The following is a 21,000-nucleotide window of genomic DNA, read 5'->3' on the forward strand; positions in this document are numbered from 1 at the left end:
TCTCAAAGCCAAAACTGACAGACAAAGAAAACAAACTGAATCAGGATTTAATGAGGCTTGTGCTTAGTGAGCCCCAGTGATCTATATCTGAGGAAATTAAGAGGAGAGTTAAACAGTTTTCTCTCAGTTTGTGTTGCACAGTGAAGCTGAGAACACCACAGACTTCCCACTGCTTTTATCTCTGTTTCTCTACTCCACACACTGTTGGTTTATTGAATCTCCTGGCGTCACGCTAAACATCCCCACTTACATTCTCAGTCCAATCCCCCCTCGAATCATGTTAGACCTTTTCTTCCTCTTGCGAAGGGAAACTCGGCAAAAATCTAAGCCATGAGGTGAAGAAGTACTCAGCAAAAGTTGGACACATGTCGCCAATTAATCTACAAAGAATAACAGATGAGATCTAATAACAGACGAGAGACTCAGCTGTGTCTCTTTTGCCAACCGTGACAGCGAATCAGGGTTTGTTTTCACCTTGCGAGTTCAACTTCCTCTTTTCACGTATGGTCTTGCAAAATGTCCTCCTGATGTTACCAACTGAGGCAGGAAGCACTGCAAATTGTTTTAACATAGCTTACATGTAACTAAATGATATATAATATGATCTATAATATGATGCTGTCACATTCATCCAAGTCAGAGTCGGAAAGAGGATGTGGTAGGGAAGGTGTAAGCATTTGGTGAAACACTTACAGTCAGTACTATGCAAATAAGAAAAATGTAATTCTAATTGCACTGCATGCATTTATTTTTTGTTCTGTAAGATCCGTCTTACTTTTAAGCGTATCTAATTTCTTTTTTTTACTTTCTGAACAAATCTATTTTTAGCATGCCATTGGAAAACTAGGCTTAGAGTCCTTCTCTGTGTCTGTCAGTATGACCACGGCAAATGTATTTATTAGAATCAGGAAGTCTGGAGCAACTGAATTGATGAACAAGTATTAAAATATATTTAAATAATTGCAAACACCTAATGGCAACATTTCTGAATCTTAATATCATTTAAAGGTCTCATAATGCCAAAACTCTGCTTTTCTTTGTTTATCAGCAGATAAAATTTGTTTCTCTGTGCAGCTGTTGGCATTATAAATGCAGATCATGATTACAAGGCAGCTGTATTCCTTGAAGGAAAATGGCTCATGGACAGAAATGGGGAAATTGGCTGCATTCCTCACATAGTGAATGTTTAGGAGAGTAAATAAGCTGTCCAAACACACAGCCAGTTAAATATCTGCTTCTGCTGTTTCTTTCTTTGCACGCATTTGTAAATTCAAGCACAAAACTGAGAGTTTTGTGATCGCAGGCATTGTCAAAAACAAGCCCAAACCACAATTTATGCGACTGTCAGTTGTTTTCCACTTTTTGTCATTTCACCACAAGCACATCACACCTTGATTGCCACGACCAGAGACCAACGGTTCTGCTTCACGAAAGCTTTCTTTGAAATAAATTCCAATGCAAACTTTTTATGTAAATATTGAAACAAACCCATCATTCCCCATTTCCTGTTGTGTGACGGGTCCACATGTTTCTTTGTCTTTCATCGTATCTCCAAACATCTCTCTGAAGCTGCGCTTGCCCAGAAAGACATAAAGGCTGACTGAAAATAGTTGCTCAGGAACAAACAGGTGTGTGCGAGAAATAAATAAAAATCAGCAGGACCCTTCAGACTGTGCATCAGAGAAAATGGAGAGCAGAGATCTGCATGACTTTTAAGTGCAGCCATTCTTAATTTGGAAAATGTCGACTTTCAAGAGCAGAAAGCAGAAGTGTCCCAGTATACCAACTCTGAAGCTGAAGGTTTCTCCAGTTCCCATTTAAAGCTCCTAATGTCCCAGAGAAGTGTAATATTCCCGGTAATATCAGCAGTTTTGAATGCTGGGTCGGAATCTTGCCGGGTTTCCTGTGTACCGGCTTCAATGCCTAGATAAATAAACCTCAGGCGGGGGCCGCCGGTGTGAACCACACAGTCCGCTGCTGCCTTTGGCCTGACACCAAGCTGCTGGAGTCACACCACAAACCCACTGACACAGAGCAGCCGAGTGGACGCGTTACGCAAACAGCTGGCTCGGAGGTCTCCTCAGATCGTCCACACTGGTGACGTTTTTTTATATCACTTGTTTTTTTTATTATTATTATTTTGTGACAACAAACATCCCCCAGTTTTCATAGTAAGTTCAGACTTGGTTTCATGTAGCACGTACCAACACGTTTTTGACGTAAGAAAGAAATTTCACAAGTAGCTATAGAGTATGATGATTTTCCATTGATTCCCGTTTGTGTTTCTTTCCTATATTTTTCCTCTGGAAAGATACTCTACTTCACAGTGGACAATATACTTTGAAACATTTTGGCACCCTTCCTCATGCCAAAGTAAATACTTTGAGAAGCATGGGGTATCGAAAACCAGATGTTCTCATCGTGCGACAGCCAACTGGGCACTGCTTAACAAGCTGTTAACCCTCAGAGCCAACACAAAGCCTGAGGGGATTTAAGGTCTCCGCGGCTGGAGAACATAGGATACACCGGCAGCTGTAACACATATGCATGGGGGCGAGTCAGAGACCAAAAGCTCAAAATTTGGAACGGCAGATTATGCTTATCAGCGATTTATTTCCGACCGGCATGTTGATGACATTACCGTAATTTAGCACTTCAAATCCAATTTATTGACAGGGATTCAAACGTTCGGCTTGTCTTTCATCCCACCTCCGGATGTCTTTTTGAAGTTTCTATTGCACCGGAAATGTATGAATGGTGACTGAAAAATTGATGATAGGGAGCAAACATGCAGAAGAACATAAATCCATTTGGAAAGTGAGGCCTAAATTTTAAAATACAGCCATTTTTAGTTTAAAAAACCTAAAAAGCTATGATCTGAGGTTATATTACGGAAACATACACACCTCTTAAAGTCAAAGCCAGTCCTCTAGAGCTAATATGATTCTATCAAATGCTTGAACAGTCGCTTAGCGCTGCAGAGGCCTGGCAGCAAACTGTTTATTTGATTCAGGTGTGTTGGAGAAGGGACATTACCAATCATAGTAGGCATTTCTTTACGTCTCTTATAGTTCCTAGAAATCATTTTATCCAACAAATAAATATTTTTTTATTCTTACCAAAAAAATAGAGTATGGATGTACAGGCCAGTTGACAGCCTTGCTGGGCAAAAGTTTTTGTTTTCCACTTTAGAAAAAGTCCTAGAAGTTATTCAATAATTTGCTATGTGTTGAATAAAATTGGAATTATACATATATATGTGTAAATAAATAATATATAATTACTTCATTTCTATGGTTATTTGTCCAAGTTAAAGATTGATTTATTTGATGCACACATCTACAATTTTGTTATAATTAAAAAGAATAAAGATCAACTTTAGGCCGCTATTTGTTTTACCTCCGTTGAGCCAGAGCTTCTTTTAGTTCAAGTTGTGCAGTATCTTTATCACAACCGCTCACCATCAGCCACTAATTCTGCAGGTTCAGCGGTAATCTAAGCTATTAACCCTTTCATAAATATATATACCTTCAACTAGCAGACACACAACAAATCTCTGACAGAATCTGGTAAATTTGTTTAAGGCTTTTGAGCAGAGGACACTGAGCTGAAGGTGAGCAACGCCTGCAGTTCTAGGCATGTTCCTAAGGTGAAAGAGCTCAGTAAATCAGTAACTTTATATTAAATTAATGAAGCTGCAGAGTGAGGAGGGTGGGTTTTCTGAGAGGAACCTTAGACGGGAACACCACCCGTCTTCCCCTTCTGTCAGCAGCCATGTGGAAATTACAGTCACTGAAATGCTTCAAAGACAAAAGTGAATTGGGAGCATTTGCTAGGTTGCTGCATTTACTGTCTAAGATGTGATTAGGGCTTTGGTTAGAGGTGGCAATTATGACATCATGGTTTCAGATAGCTGCATACGAATCTTCTTTCTAAAATCCAACAAATTTAAAAAGTCAGGGCTTAGGTTGCTGTTGAAATTTAAGAAAAGTTATAATTGTAATATCAACTCTTTTAAAAATGAGGTATTGGGTTTGAAACAGTTGTTGCCCTAGGCAACCGGCATGGTACATCCCAGCATACATCGCTTTAAGGTACAAAAAAAAACACTAGCATTGAAGAAAGGTGTATTTTAAAGATCTAATATATGCAAGAGCGTGAAACAGTAATGAACTATGTGATGATTTACTGATGTTCTAATGTTTTTACCAGAGCATGTAGCCTCACTGCCTCATGTGTCTCACGTTTCCTGTCTTAAAGTCTTTGCTTTCAGCAGCTTGTGGATGTCTGTGCAAATGAGTCTCCTTTGGAAGAAGGCAATTTCTAACCTTTTCTCCAGAAATACGAGAATAAATAAGTTGACTTCACTACTGTAGACGTATGAATACATGCCTTCTTGTTGTCATTAAGTTAACTTCACTTTTGTTTGGATCCATTTTAAGGGAATACAAAAGATCCGATTGCTCAGAGCAAAACTATTTGGGGAATTAAGGACGCCTCAACAGTTTTGCACCATATATAGTCAATCCTAATCAAAATCTGACTAATAATAACAAAATATATATCTAAGTGCTTGATTTAAAAACATATAAAGAAACCTTATCAGCCTTCAGCATTTCTTGCTGTTGCCATGACAAAAAAAGTTACAAGCACATCTCTTCTTACTCAGAGTGCCTCCTCCTTGGGCTTATTTGATCATTTCAAAATCTTAAAGTCCAACTTAAAAGCTTCAAATTGCCTTATCCTAATATATAGTACACATGGCTACATGACCTGGTATGTAACCTTCCAATAATGAGGTCTTGTACTCAATGAACAGATCTTGCACTACAGATAGCGTGTCCTGTTAACAAACAAATGGAGATCTCCGTTTTTTGAGCCCCCTGTTTTATGGCATTCTAAATTCTCTAACTTTAAACATGTAATGTACATCTCTCTTCTCTCTCCCACCTTATTAGGAACATTTTTGGTAATGGCTAATGTTTCTATATTTGTCTCCCACTCGTACGTCAAAACCCACCACTTAGGGATACGACGGACTGATACTGATCTCCAGTTGCCATTGGAGAAGAGGGCCCTGGACAGGTGACCAGACCAACAGGATATCAGGGACATCATTCTTTTGGTGATGATCTTTCTCTCTCTGTCATGATTACAGGAACATATACTGAGCTGTAAACTGAGAGCTCCCCTCTTTTCTTTGGCTCTTTCTTCATCAAGAGAAGCTGGAGTTTGTGAACAAAAACTCCTCTGCTCAAGTCAAAGGTTGACCCAAAACACTCAAATTAATTCACTAATTGCAATTTCAATTAATTCAATATTGCAGCCAGATTGTTACAGTGTGGATGTATAGAATATTTCTGGGGCGACAGAAGGAGTTTGCCCTGTAATCAGTGGGTTGCTCTTTTTGTTACTAAACTGTCTCTGTTTCCACTAACATTTTTTTCAATAGACTCATCCCTTTACAGAATTTTCTCTTGGCTGAATAAAGTAAATTTTTCTCTTCATAAATAAGAAATCCAATAATCTGAAGTTGTGTGAATGAAAAAAGCTTCTTGATGTCAGGGATCAGAGTAGAAGAGGTAGACTGGTCAGAAATGATAGGAGAGCAACACTTGCTCAACTAAGCGTAAATTACAATTAAGGAATGTACAATACTATCTATGAACACATAGAGAGAACCTTAAAGAGGGGGCATTATGTATTTTCCAAGCACATAATGCCATTTTATAGCTCAGTCAAGTAACTATGTTACCTTCTGTTGTTATGAACATGCAGTATGTATCAAAAATAACTAGAAACTAGAGTTTGCATCATAGATCTGATACCTTGAAATTGGCCTCTGTCTCTTCAAGAACCTTATACCCTCTCCAGCATCACAACAATAGTTCTCTGTGACATTCACTGATGTTGCTTACAGCTATTCTCAGGAGCATTGCAGTTTGCACAATGAGCTCAGCAGATCCACAGTTCCACCAGATGTTTGCTAACGGCTGCTGCCGCTGGTCTGGAGGAGCTGAGAGTAGCGGAGGCGCAGGTGAGCAGTGCTCCATGGGGCTGTAGCTCCAAGTCAGAGTCTTTGGTAAATAGGTGACACAAGCTTTAAGGCACTCCTGAATGGTTGCCAGGAAAAATTCAAGGATTTTTCAAACATGCGTGAATCAGTCAAAGTAACACTTTGTATATTTCTGATGAGGCAATATCATTATGACTTTGTCTAAAGCTAAAAAAAATTATTTTAGCATAACCCTACTTTAAAGCACATGACTTACAGCATCAGTCATCTCCAACTGTTTTGCAATTGATGACACTGTGTTCACTGTACCATAATGCCTTCCATAGTCACAGGATCTCAATCAAGGCAGCGGGGTGTACCTAATAAAGTGGCCAATGGTTTAACATAGCTTTGTGGAATGCCATGTTGACTCATATTATAACAAGAAATGTAATAAGTAAGACTAAAATTCATTTGAAAATAAATCTTTTACATTTTCTATCAGTCAACATTGACACCAACTCTAGTATCGCTTATTTAATTATTCTAAGTGGATTCGGACACATTTCGTGCAATGATTCCACATTTTCACGGCCAAATGTTCAAGTTAATTTCCCACATGTCAGCTTCATTATTTCTGACATGTGCACTTTTTACCCTGTTCAAAGACATACAATTTATACTGGAGCCAGGACGGCCTGGTCTTCTTCATGAAGAGCTCAAAGTGAATGTCCATCAAGAGAAAGACGTTCTAAGTTCACATACGAAAACAAAACCTTTGAGTTGACATATCCTACTGGGACAGTGATTATGAGAGCGAGTGTTTCAGGTGGGATCTGACCCTGTTGTTTCCTTTTAATATACAGCACATGTCCTCTTCTCCCTCAGATTTCCACTCTCATTGCTATCTGGACAGGATCTTTGCCGCTACAGTCACAGGAATCCAAGAGCGGTAGAATAAAATAAAGCCTGCCTTTTCGCACTCTTGCCAAAACATCCTTCACCACAGTCAGCGTGAAATCATACTCCACAAACTCCGGCTTACAAGGTCACGGTCTCCCCTAATGTGGCGCTGCTTCAAGAACGTCCAAAATCAAACCAAATATTTATAACAGACTTCCTCCCTTCGACTTCACAGCCTCGTACCACTTACACATCGCCGGGGCTGAAGATGCACCGAAATTTTTCTTTCTGGATCAGTTCCATCTTTCCAGACTTCAAATAGGTTAATAACATGTGTCTTTCTGCAAATAGCAGAATTAAGTGAAAAACGTCTGCGATGGAAAAGTAAGCAGCCCATTATATTTTATGGAATACACGCAGATATTTTAGACCTTGCAATTACAGTGCAGAGTGCAGCGAATTCAAAACCTGAGTATTGTGCACTACTCTAAAACTAATTGTGATACATGTGAAGTGGTGTTGGATTTAATTATCTTTACTGCATGTGGCATCTCTAAATTTGTTTATGGGACTCCTTTAATGTTTTGTCTTTGAAATAATCTGTGAAATTTCTTCTCAGTTCTTCCTATTAAGTGTTTGTGGCTTTCTTCTTCTAGCTCTATCTAGATGAGGCACCAGTGATGGAGCTTTTAAATGACCACGAATCTGGCTGTGCACCAAGCGTTTCAAAGCTTCTCGACAGACACATCAACTTTCACTTGGCAGAATTTGCATGTTTGCAGTGTTTGATGTAATGCACCTCTTTAGATTTTCTTACTAGCGAATAAATATACCTCAGTCTGCTAAGCTTATGTTATGTTGTGACTCATACAAACATTCATGGATCTTTGTAATTGACATATAAATATTGTAGCCTTCATAATATAATGACCCAAGTCATTTTTTGCTGAAAGTGATTTTTTGTTTTGCCTAAATCATCATTTAAAAAAAAACAAAAAAACAAAAAAACAAAAAGAGGAGGTGGTGATTCTTTTATTTTAGTTGAAATTAATTTTTGCAAAAAAAAAAGAAAAAAAGATGTTGGTCATTATTTTATGGAGGTGACAATATTCTTACCCTCCTAAAGAAGTTCAATCTCGAAAACTGAATATTAACATCAACTAAAAAGTGATATGGAATAACCTTTGAAAACATTTGCATCAAAGTAAAAATATTCAAAAGTGCAATTCTGAAGATGCATGAAGTGCAAACAAACACAAAGTATAAGACACACAACTTTTGCTCACCTAAATGTTGGCTGCAGATCCAGAGCAAGAGGAAGCAGTAGTACTCCATATGTTTACTGCTGCAGGCGTGGAGGTGATGGCGTGTTTGAGTAATGACTGCTATGAGGGGTGTGCAGAAACCCAGCGGCAGGCACAGTTAAGGTCCGTTTCTGATTGACTCGAGTCAAAGCCCAGCCTATATGAGGAGAAGTAGGAGGGGATTGTGGGAAGAGGAGGAGGATGAAGAGGAGGTCCACTCTTCCACAGCAGGAGGAATACTCTGTCTTTTTTAAACATGTGTTCAGCTCAGTTTAACTTGGCAAACAGGAAAATGACTTACTTTAAAGAAACGTTTTAATTTTTGTGTGGGAGACTTTTTAGGAAAAGAAAATCAGCATTTGCATAAAGCAAACGCAGTCTAGGAAACAATCAAAACAACGCCGGAGCAATACAACAGAAGGGCGTTGAGGGTTCATTAAAGAGACAAGCATGTGTAAGACATTAGACACTGCCAGGGTTACCGGAGTGGTAAGTCTAAAAGGAACACAGTGGATCAGTAGCACCACAGTTATTTTTCTCATTATAAACCAATCTGACTTCAGCCTGAAACTAAATGCCAACATACAATCATCATGGCTCCTAACCACAAACTCGCCAGTGTGTTAACAGCAGAACATAAATGTAGGATTTGTACGTTACCTCACATTCCTGCTGCTGAGCCATCCACTCCCGGGCACAAAATTTATTACGATCCTGTTTATGCGTTAAGACGTAGTTTGTATGTATTGGATGGCTTGAAATCAGCTTGTGGTGACCTGGTGGATGTCTTGTCCTCATGCATGGATGAGTTTCTCTAGATTTTACGAGGACAGTATGTGAGGTGAGGATGTTGTTGGTGAGGAAGACGCAGGTAGACCCAGGTTGATATAATAAAAAGATGATTTAATGATGAAATCCAGAGTACAAACTCCAAAAACTGCAGCAGCACAGGAAAAACTGACAGCAGACGGCAACTGAGAAGCTTGGCATGAACAATAGACAAGGACCCGACAAGAGACAAAGACAACAGGTGGTGTTAAATACACAGTCAGGGTAAACACAGGGAATGAGACATACCTGGGAAGCAATCAAGGGGAAGGAGACAGGACACCACAAGGACTCACAGGGGAACACTAAGAGAAATAAACACACAGAAAAACCGGAATCCTTACACAATAGTCCTTTACTCCTGGAAATGTTCTTCAGGTGATAGAAGGCTGACTTTGTAACTGTCTCTGTGTGGCTCTGAAGGTTCAGATCTGAGTCCATCTCTACACCCAAACTCGGGCCTGATCACTAGTTTCTAAGTGAAGCTGCGTGATGACTCTAGATCAGGGGTGGGCAATCCTGGTCCTCGAGGGCCGATGTCCTGCAACTCTTAGATGTCTCCTTGGTCCAACACACCTGGATCCAATAGCTGAATCATATCCTCCGTGCAGTCAAGTTCTCCAGAGTCCTGCTAACGACCTCATTATTTCACTCAGGTGTGTTGAAGTAGACCAGCCCTCAGGCCTGGAGTTGCTCACCCCTGCTCTAGATCATTCCTCTTTAGTGGCAAAGAACCAAACTTTTATCTCTGTTCAGCTGAAGAAAGCTATAACACATCCACATATTGATTTATTCTAAGCATCTGTCCAATACTTGCAGCTATATATCTTGTCCTAGCCTGGCAGTTCGACAAAAACAAAGAATTTTTATCAAACACGAAAATTTGTGATCAATGTTTGTCGTGATCGACGAAAATTGTCTCGATGCAAAAGCATCAATGTCTTGAAGGCTGTAGTTTGTTCTTGACACATCATCTGGGTAGAACAGATTTTATTTTATGGTATTTGACAAGGACTACATAACATGATACAATGGAACGGACCTGTGAGGATTTTCCAAGAATTCTTCATCCGCGTTTTTAGTCAAAAGTAATGTAGTTGTTGTTCTTGCCATATTAGAGCACATTTTTATGGCGGCATCATACTGTATGTACTAGCCTTTACTCATGTAGCTTGATGCCGCCACTGGCTTCACAGCCATGTTATCTTAAAAAGAAAGAGTTGCGTTGTGCTTCTCTAGTGTCAAAATGACGACATAAGTATATCTACTGAATACAAACATTTTCAGAGTTGACTTAATTGTTTAAGTTTCTCTATTATTTGCATTTCTTCAACCAGCTGAATGGCAAACTGCAGCCAGCAAGCTTTTGGGGAGAGAGCCAGCAGAGTTTTGGGGGAAAATTTTGCTCATTCCGTGTGCCTCTTTGGGATCTCATTAAAAAGAATTTAACTCACTGAAGAACTAAATGTAAGTGGTTTGGAAACCACGACTTATAAAGCCCTGTTAGAGCTTGATTCCAGCTTGGAAACTGCATGGCTTTGATGCAATTTTTGAATTTACTTTGGGGAAACAAAGAAATGTAAATTTAACATCTGGTCATGTGACGTTTCTTTGGGTGCAAGTTAAAACTTCCATTATGAATCCAGCCAAAATATAATCGTCAGCAACAAAGCACCACAAGACCTCAATCTCTGAATGGATTGTCAGCATAAACCTAATCTCCTATCCCAGAATGATGTCACTATCTGTAGCTAATAAGACTTTAATGATGAATGACTGAATGATTTAAAGGCTAAATATACACTTGAAAAACAAGAGTCCACTGTAAAAGTAACTAATAAAAGCCTATATTGGTCAAACCAGTAGCCAAAGTCAATAGAAGCATCTGAAAGGCTATCAAAGAGCAGCCAAAACACATAACATAGTTGATCTTTCTATGATGGCTGTCCAAGGAACCGACATTTATCTGAAAATCTCTCAAGTACTGAAAGAAGCTCTTTCTGAGGCTGCAATCAAAGCCCATTTTTTAATCACAAAGAAACCACAGATCACCAAAAATCAACACAGCATGTGTGCTGAACCCAGAAAGCCCCTGCAGAAAATAAAAAGAACCAGGACTTGCTTTCATTAAGGGTGCTTAAAAGTTCATTGGATCTGCTCCTTCTTCACCACTTCTGCTCGGTGAAGCGCTGTCCCCTTTCACTTCACCTCAAGTCAGGAAATTAAGCCCTGTGCCTACTGCGGGACTGCCTATGTGGATTACGTGTCTGCATAGCACATCTGATAAACATCTTGAAATGACTGCGAGGTGAGTAAAAGTAAGCAAAGTTCCACGGTTAAATACAGAGCACACATCTGCATGTGAAGTTAACAGTTCTCCCCGTGACCTCAGCTAGAGAGATATCAACATGATATTCGTGTTGTGAGTCGCACCAATTCTAAATTGTTGAAAGAGGAAAATGACGCACACTATGTCACACTGTAAGCATATAGTAATTCTGCTTTGCGGGATAACAAGACAGCACAAGAAAGGAGCATTTTCAAGAAGCAGCATTCCTTGCTCTTCAAACAACATGAGCATAAAACATTTTCAAAATTGAAGGGGAAACCAAAAAAATTATGGCGGTTTGGTAGTCATTACAACATAACAGGGTCTCCATAAACATGAAGTCTTTCATAACAACAATTGTTTCATTCGGGATTGTGGGTGCGCTCTCATTGCCGAAGAATCTCCTACTGTCAAGCTGCAAGACAAATGATGGATCAGAGAGGAACCTGCAATTAGCATTAAGGCTCTGAATGGAGGCAGGGTGCCAGTTCTGATTGCAGCTCAAGAGGGTGCTGAGGGACGATCTCCTCTTCTCTGTCCTGGAATGATAGCGTTTTATTCACTATCTTTAAGCAGCAATTGTGCTTTGAATCAGAGCAGGCAAGCTAAGCAAGGTGTGAATGGTTTAGTTTTATCAATGCTTTATTATTTTTCTTTTTTTGAGGTTTAAAGCTGGGGATTTGAAAAAACATATATGTTATACATATTCATTTACATATTTGTATAATAATCATTGAAAAAATCTAGCTCCTCTGCCTTCTCCCAGAGCTAGCAACAGAAATACACAGCTTGATCAGAAACAACCAGCTACAGCTACCATCAATGTGAATTGCTAAGGCTAGTTAGCATGACCACAGATAATAGCAGATAAATAGTTTTCCTGCAACGGAAAGTTATTTCTCCTCCATTAGTACATTTAGTAGCGTATACCAAATGTTGATAGACAACCAGGAGACAGTTCCTTCTCCTGGCTCCGATTGGTTGTTTTTGACTTTGTCATAATGTGTGTAGTGATTGACCCAATTGCAGCAGGTTTGAAGATTTAATAATAAAAATGAAGAACAAAGTCCAAGGGAACAAAGACGGAACAAAGCCATATATCAGGGAGAAAGCTGGGAAGTAACAGGACTAGAAAGGGGATTTGGTGAGGAGTGACTGAGGACGAGGTGCTTACGTACTGGGGAGATGGAATGCTGAGCAAAAGACCAAGGTTTGCAGCTATGAGGGGAGAGCAGGAGGCACCGAGAAAGAGCATACTGGAGATGAGGAAATAATTCTAACACTAAAGAATGACTAGACTTAAAGAAACATAATTAAACTGCAGTAACTAAGAATAACCTAACACAAGAAATTAACATAACTAGGAGCACTAAAAAGAACTGAACTAAAGTAAAATAGAAACAGGATCAAAATAATCAAAGAAAAGACTAAGGAACATAGGATAATAAAACTAAAATAAATAAGTCAAACTCCAAAACACTTAAACAACCAGGGATCCTAACAGACCTGAAGCGGTGCATGTCTTCAGACATCAATAGTAGTACTGGGGGGAGGTACCACACTGTCACAACATGGTGACAGTTTTACAAATATGTAAAAATATATTTTTATATGTATAAAAGTTACATACTGCAGCTTTATAAAGCCTTATAAAGTCCCTCTGTGTGGCGCAGCCTGAAATCAGAAATGCACAGGAGATGCGGTTACTTCACCTTTTTCCGATCCCTCTTCAGCACAACTGTAAGTAATTACCTCAATCGCCCCTGGATTATCAGTTTGCGATATATGATCCTCCCAGGCAAGAACTGACAAGTCCCATGGGATCAGATGTGAAAAAGCTCATTTTCATGCTATGTTTCATTCATGCTGGCGTAGTGCCCCCTGTTGTGACCTTGAGTCCATCACTTATCATGCTGTGGTCAAGTCTGAGACCTCCAATGTAGATTTTCAGTAGTTCCTGGAAAGTTGGTTAGAAATGCTAGGCTCTAATCTCTCCAGCATGATTTAAAAGAAAAATGAAAAAATAAAATCTGACATATAAATGATAAATTCTTTTTTTTTTTCTTTCTTTCTTTTGCTGACATTCAAAAGCAGATTCTGGCTGGATATGAAAAGAAAAGACACTTTTGTTCATAGAGTGAGGAAAATATAGCTGTCTCTCTATTTTTTTATACCATTTAAATAAATAGCTGCCTTCAGTTGTGAATTCAACACAGAAACACAAATTTGTTAGAAATAGGTTTAGAACTTTCTTCAATTAATTTTCAGCTCAAGACAAAGACAAGATATCAACCCGGGATGAAACGTATAAACACTTTTATATATTCTCCTGTGGTTGTGGGGGTGATATAAATTTTACAAAAACAATCCTTGAACATCTTTGAAAAGACCAACCCTAAGACTTTGATTTTAAAGCCAGAGAGGGAGAAAAACCTTTGTTGTGAATTAAATTTCCCTCTTCGACTCCTCTCTTTCATTTCTCCTTGGGAAAGACGTCCCCGACCAGCAGGGTTCTGAACAATCGAGACAATGAATGAGTGTTCAGTCAAAACGGTGAACCGACCGGGACAGAATGTCCAGATTGTCGGGGTGTGAGGTCTCCTCCCTCCATGGATTGCATGTGCAGTCCCACTGCCCATGTACTGTTGTCAAAACCAACTCCTGTTATTTCTGTTACTTCCTGAGAATTTTCCTGGTATTGGTTCTTTAAACATTCAAGTCCACAAAGTGAAAGTTATTGCCCGTGGAGATGTGACTTTCCATTAATCACAGCCAAGTAAGTCAAAGGCAAGATGAAACAATGAATGGGTTTTAGGTAATAGTACACTCACTAACAATCCTCCAAGGAACTTCTTCAAACATGCTGCTGCTCCAGGAGCTTGTTGTTGATCTGAACAATCTGCTGTGGAGACAGCAAGGGAGGAACTGCGGCACAGTTTCCGGCATGTGCTCCTGGACAAACCATTAACCTGGAGAACGTGTTGGGGAGAGCTTCCTCTCAAGCGTTATGGGAGGTGGAATAATACGTGATGCAAACAAGACAGCAGAGGGAATGATGTCAGATGAGAAGAGATCGGCTTTTAAAAATAGGACTTGTTGTGAAAAGTAGAACTTCTGACAATGTTTTATGTTCCAAGGCAGCATCAAAAGTTGCAAAGAAGACGAAATTACCGCTGCTCCCATTCTAAACATGAACTTGTCGGGATCGGCTTCTGTTGGACAAATAAAACAAAGTTAAAGACACTGGTTTTAGTGTGAATGAAAAATAGGAACTCAGGAATATGAATTCCTTACAGCATGCAATATGAGCCGATGCGAATGAGGAGAACTGTGCAGAGAGCGACAGGGTCCAGGCTGGAAGAAATGTTGTGGTTTTTGTGCCGGTTTGCAGAAAACCTGTTCCTTTACAGCATGGAGACTGGTATGTGGATTAACTTTTGGTTTCAAAATTCATCCTGAAATGCTGTGACTGCATGCTATGTGCATGGATCATTCTATTTTTTTTCTGACACTAATGTTTGGTTGAATGAATACACATTGCAAGAAAATCGGTTTTAGTCCTCCTGTAGATGTTTATGAAGGTAGAATACTGTGTAAATAATCAGATGTGCAACGGCTTTCTAAAGTATAAGTATCAGCTCAATAACAGTGACGATGAGCTGATTGGTTCTTTGACAGATTTTCAAAGCATGGGATGTTGTTTTCTAATCTAATCTAGCTTTTTCACAACTTTCTCCTGATCTGTCAACAAATTATTTCTAAACAAGAAATGAAAGTAGGGCTGGCAGTTATGGCTGAAAAACATATCATGAGATAAGTGTTTCATATCAGTTGATTTAGATAATTATTGATTTTTATTTTTGTAAGTGTCTGAAATACTGCCAAACTATTGGCATGACCTTTCCTGTTTTATCCAAAGTTTGCTCCAGCTGTTCTTTTTTAAAATTATTATTATTAAACGGTTATGAGGCACAGTGACAAAACTTGCTGCTGCACAAGTTACTCAACAAGTTGTTGCTAGGTAACCAAAGAGCGAGTGAGTTAGTTGATGCCACCCAACTGGATTAGCTAACTGTGAGAGGTCAAGTGGCTAAAGTCTTCCCTCTGCCTTCATCCCTAACAATCCTGGGAGTTCTGTGAAATCATTGAAAATTTAATAAATTTATTATATAGTAATAAACTGATATAATAAATGTGTTATTTATTATATCAATCACATATTTATCGTAATATAAACTGTCATTGATTTCTTTTTTTTTGCCCAGCTTTAATTAAAAGCATGTGTTATTTTACCTTATAATTCTGCACTACATTGTTCTAGTCTGTCACAAAATCTAATAAATGCACAGAAGGTTCAAGTGGTAACACTTTTGCAATGCACTGTATAAAGACGTGCATCCCAAACATAGCTATAGAGAAGTAACTGGCACATTTTATACAATATTAACATATTGCAGGTAATTGCAGGTATTTTCAGCCAAATTAGAGCATTCTGCATTTGTACCATTATCGGATTATCTGGATAATACGATAAAGACTTCTGGACAGAGCTCAGTCCAGAATAAACTTGGCTTTTCTCTCATATAAATCTATTCAGCAATGTCACTGGCTGGATGGATCTTGGTGTTCTTATTCAGGGTTTTGCTTTTGGTGGGAATCTACGGTTTTTAAAAAGGAATTGAGTCAATCATTTCCATTTGGTTAGATAATTCTTTCGAACCTGAGGTGCGTCTTTTAAAACCCCGTAGAGATCCGAATTTACTTTGGTTTATTTACGTGTTTCCTGGAAAGGAATGTAGAAAAACTAGCACTTTGCTTTAAAAGTAGCTGTGTGTGGGACTCAGCGCAACTTAACTGGCAGTAACAACAACTTGGACAGCTTCCTCCAAGCTGCAGCCCGATCTCTGGCTCGACTGGAGAAACTCCAGGCTCCTCTGCCTTTAGCAGCTTTTTGAAGCTACATAGTAAAACTTTAGTGACTGAACTTGCAAAAAGACGGTATTATTAACTTTATACTGACAACAAAGCCTGGGGAAATCTTTTGATAAGAGAAAAAACAAACAAACTGATTTGTAAATCATTTCAAAACTATCGACATCCATTACAAGCAGTTTATGTGGCGTTTTTTGTTGTTTTGTAAGCAAAACAACCTTATTAGTGGTTGATTACAAGTGGGAAATCACATGTGGTTAAAAAATAAAATAAAAACAATGATCTTGAAGGGCCTCATGCGGAGAATGAAAAGAGTATATGTGTCTGTCTGACTTGAGTCAGTCTAATATTTCCAGATCCCTTGCAGAGTCTTATGCAGGTTTAGTTGTGCCAGTAGCAATAGTGGGTAACAGACTAATGTGGAAACTAAAGCCACACGCCACAAGATGAATGACAAAGAAACGCTGCAAAGCTCACACATCCAAATTCAGAGTAAAGCTGTGTCTCTCGTCACCCAGCTTAAGCAGAAAATCTCAGTGCTCATATAAAGTTACTTCCATAGACGGAGTATTGCCCTGTATGTCACGATGGATTTTTTTTAATTTACCACCCTCCCCCCCCCAGTTCGTTTCTTGGTTATGGGTGCACTATATTTCCAGTGGACAGGCAGCAACCAGCATGATCTCTATAACATACAAGCCATATTTCCTCTCCAACACTGTCACACAAAAAAACACATTACTCACCACATTTCTACAGCCAGTCGTTTTGTGGTTGAACGTAAACATCTTCCTCCCGTCGTGTCTTCATCATCAGAGCACACTCGTTCCATTTTTACTACCTTCTGCTTTATATTAATTATTAAAAAAAAAAAAAAAAAAAGGAAAAGCTTCACCACTTTTTTTCCTTGGGTCAGAGCTCAATGGAAAACCAAACGCTGTGCAGTTTGGAACTTGCAATTTATTTATTGGGTTTCATGAATATTTTACACGATTATCTGCTGCAATTAGACCCAGCCGAACACCAAATAAGGCCCAGCTCGGCAGACGCTGTACTTGCGACGACAAATTAATGCTTAATTCAGCATATCTTGTGGCATGTCACTTCCAAACGGGAATACGATTGAGTGATTTGTTGTTGTTTTACACCCCGGTGGCTTCTGTTCCAACCAGAGTTAGGGTTGCCACCCGTCCCAGAAAATACGGAATTGTCCCGTATTTGGCTGTTAAATGTTACGTCCCGTATTGAACCGATACGGAACGCGATTTGTTCCATATTTTTATAAATGTCCAACAATTCTTATACTTTTGGCTGTCTGAGGGCACATTTTGAATATTAAATCAGGTGATATGATCAGTTACTCAGTACTTGAGTAGTTTACCAAATACTTTTTACACTTGCTTAATTAAACGTGTTCCTAAGGTATGCTACTGTGATTGGAGTACAATTTCGAGGCACTCTAACCAACTATGCATGAATGATTGCTCTATGTATCACTTTTTAAAAACAAAGAACACCGCCATAAAATAATGTCTATCACTGCAGTGGACGCCCACCACATGGAGTCCCCCGCGCTGAGGGGAGCGTCCCTTATTTTAATTTCTGAAAGGTAGCAACCCTAACCAGAGTCCATACCCCCTCTGTTTATTTTGGCTTCCAGCTTGGCAGTTCATTTGCTCTGGGCATGACAGATTGAGTTTTCCTAACGATGTTTGCGATTTTGAAAGAACTCTTGGATTCGGTGTGATGGAGGTGAAACGGGCTGCAAGTTCTGCTTTAGATTACGAGCAAAAATATCAGCTGAGTCATGGATGCGATGAGTCGTCTCCACAAAATGCTAGGTGCAGTCTAGACTGGAGGCCCGTATGTCACAAGTCTAGCTGGGAACCAAACAGCATCCCACGCTCACAATGACACATACTTTTAATATGTAGCTTATCCACTACAATGGTTGTGAACAAAATATTAAGTCAGACCACCTACAACTGGAAAATTGTCAGAAATTTACAAGACCACAAATAGTCAGTGTGCTCAACCTGAGAACACTCACTTCTAGTGTCTGCAGCATTCAGGAAACTACTTAGGACGTATAATAAACTACAGGGCACTGACAGCTCTATATTTAGCCTGCATCCACAGAAAAGCCTACTCAGAAGTTAAATTAGTCAGAGTTTATTAGTTGGTGGCTCAGTGGACTGGATTGAGAAGATTCTTCATAAACAACCTTGGAGTGTTGCGTTGTGGTAGCGGCATCCAATCGAGCCAAGAGCGAAAGCTAAAAATGAGTCTCAATCCATCAAGTAATGTGTAAATCCCTAAAAATGTCAGTGTTATGTCTCAATGGATAGTTTAAAATACACAGTTCTGAAGCTGACTGCCATTTTGAAAATAGTCCAACTTCTTATTCTTTTATTGAGAATAATTTCACAGGACGTCCTCTTAAAAGTAAAGTTTCTATTCTGTAGTTGCTCTTTTGTCAAATGCCCGCTTGTTTAATCAGACTGACAGCCTGCCACACAGACAGACAATAAATCATTCAAGTTAATATTTATAATCTACCTGCTGTTGACAGCGCACACTGAAGAGAATAGGAGGGGAAGTGAGAAACACCAAAACTATTAGAGAACTGCAGCAAAGAGTTGGGGTCACCAAGTGGCGTTTCTATAGCAACTCGTGGGCGCCCTGTAGATAATTTTTTTTGTCCCACTCTGAAAAGGAGCTATAGCAAAAGTTCAACCTGGAAGACTCCACCCCCTCCGTTTGCCCATCAGCGTCATGCTCATCTCCGACCTCAGCACTGGACCTCACCCGGTGCATCCAATCATCAATGAAGCTCTCCATAAAATGATCCACCCCCAAGCCGTCAGCCGGTTTCCAGCTGCGTTCAAACCACCACCGCCCCTTCTCCACCCACATCCTTCGGCTCTCCAGGATAGCACCCTTTCCTGACCTCCACCACCAGTGTCGGGCTCCGGGGGAGAGAATCCCTAATCAGTTATCGGGATGTTTATCGAGTTCACATCAAATCTGAGCTCAAATCAGTTGCCGAGGCCTGAGCGCCAAAGAACTGTTATTCATTCCTGTCATTAAATCTTTTAATTGTTCCTTTTTCTCCGTCTGAGTTTTTCCAGATTGAAATTTGTGAATGTTGCTAAACTGTATTTAAACTGGAAGAGATCATAGCATCTTTGAAATAAATTTTTGAACATTTTAAGCAACAATCCATAGGCCTCTGAACAAATTGAAAATGTTTGTAAGTCAGGTCGTTTGGCAGAACAAAAGTCCAAAACAGCACAGCCTTGCTTCACATTTTACAAAATTCACCAACCATGACTGTCTTATCCCTTTGCCAAACTGTGGGGTGAGTTGAGAAACAGAAAGAACGGTGGGTCACCAAGACAGATTCAGAAACATCGAAGGATTCCTTCAGCCGTTTGTTCCAGTCTCCTGAAATGTCCAACCAGACTATTTTCTGTACTTTTAACAAGAGGAGGTGTTGGAAAAACTAGAAGAAGAGGCATCTTAATAGGTGTGGCCCCAGTCAATTTATTTGAGACACTTTCACATTTTACTGTGTGATAAAACATTAACTTATTTTACGGCTCCCCCCCAAAAAAAAAACAATCATTCTGTAGAAAGCACTATAACATGTAAAGAGCTCCATTATAAACAGGTAGAACATATAAACAGGCAAAATTAACATCCAATATTTGATTAAAAATATGTGGGAATCCAAGTCACTGGAAAAAAAAACCCCACAGCACTCCTATACATTTTACAAAACCCACAACGACAGAGCGCCCCACCGAACAGCTGGTGTCCAGGAATGACATGTTTAGCTGGAAATACCAGCAGAGACTTTTAAAACTTTTTCAATGATCCCAACTGCTTTATGATTTACTGTAAGAGGACGGCAGGGTTCCTGGATGTCCGGAGGCATCCATATGCCCTGGTATGCTGAGAATCTATCCTGTAGTCGCAGGTAAATATGCTCTTGTCTGTTTGCCCGCAGCTGGAAGCCCCACACGCTATTACACAGTTTATGAGTGCCGAGTTCATTCAGTACCTCAAGTCATCTGGCCGCAAATATTTCTGCCGTTTCGATGTTTCTTTCTGTTCCTTTCAGACTCGTGAGAGGTCTTCCCTCGTCATTTATAGTTTATCAACTCCGCCTGATCAGAGAACCACAACTAGCAACAGGCACATTCAGACAATCGCATAGGCTTTGTCTTCGTTTGAGGGAAAACAATCCGGGCTGTGTTGTGGTTTCAGTCTCTGCTTGAGCCTTATGAACTTGTTGCTAAAACTCTTTTCACACACATGTGACTTGGTATGATCACTCAGATGCCACGTCCTGACGACAAACATAAGTGTCAGAAGAACAATCATGCTGTTGGCAGATGGTTTTAGTCAAACCCACACAAGAACAATGTATCTTAAAAATGCTTGATGCTTTTTTTTTAACAATCAAATCGCATGACTTCTTTTTAAGTCAGATACTTTTTAAAATATGTATATATTTTTAGATGACTTCAGGGCAAAAATGCATAAATATAGAGTTTTTTTTATTTTTTTTATATGATTTGAGAAAATTGCCTTCAGATTACTTCATGTGAGGGCGGGTGGAAAGAGGGAAATGCTCATATTGTACAACACAGTGTGACTTGTTCCATGTGGCACAAACATGCCAGCAGTTCCAGGCGGCTGGC

The 21,000-nt window shown here is 39.5% G+C and overlaps 1 protein-coding gene and 1 long non-coding RNA gene across 5 annotated transcripts in view; one reads left to right on the forward strand and one right to left on the reverse strand.

Moving 5' to 3' along the window:
• itga11a (integrin, alpha 11a) overlaps positions 1–9,865 on the reverse strand; it is a 59,015-nt gene extending 49,150 nt beyond the window's left edge. The window contains exons 1-2 of one of the 4 annotated variants that reach the window (XM_008404664.3): positions 8,863–9,862; positions 8,185–8,359 (exon numbers count right to left, since the gene is read on the reverse strand). In XM_008404664.3, the coding sequence (XP_008402886.2) occupies positions 8,185–8,233 (49 nt within the window). In that variant the 5' untranslated portion in view covers positions 8,234–8,359; positions 8,863–9,862. Of the gene's footprint in view, positions 1–250; positions 349–8,184 lie in introns of those variants that run through there. The other 3 variants (XM_081605045.1, XM_081605044.1, XM_008404665.3) reach the window with 3 other exon arrangements.
• On the forward strand, positions 572–7,744 carry LOC103462123 (uncharacterized). The gene is made up of 4 exons (XR_533273.2): positions 572–2,097; positions 5,028–5,125; positions 5,921–6,037; positions 7,555–7,744. It is a non-coding gene; the product is annotated as an uncharacterized LOC103462123 (long non-coding RNA).
• Positions 9,866–21,000: the final 11,135 nt, after the last annotated feature.

This window comes from Poecilia reticulata, chromosome 3 (genome assembly GCF_904066995.2).
Source record: "Poecilia reticulata chromosome 3, P_reticulata-male-v2, whole genome shotgun sequence".
NCBI lineage: Eukaryota > Metazoa > Chordata > Actinopteri > Cyprinodontiformes > Poeciliidae > Poecilia > Poecilia reticulata.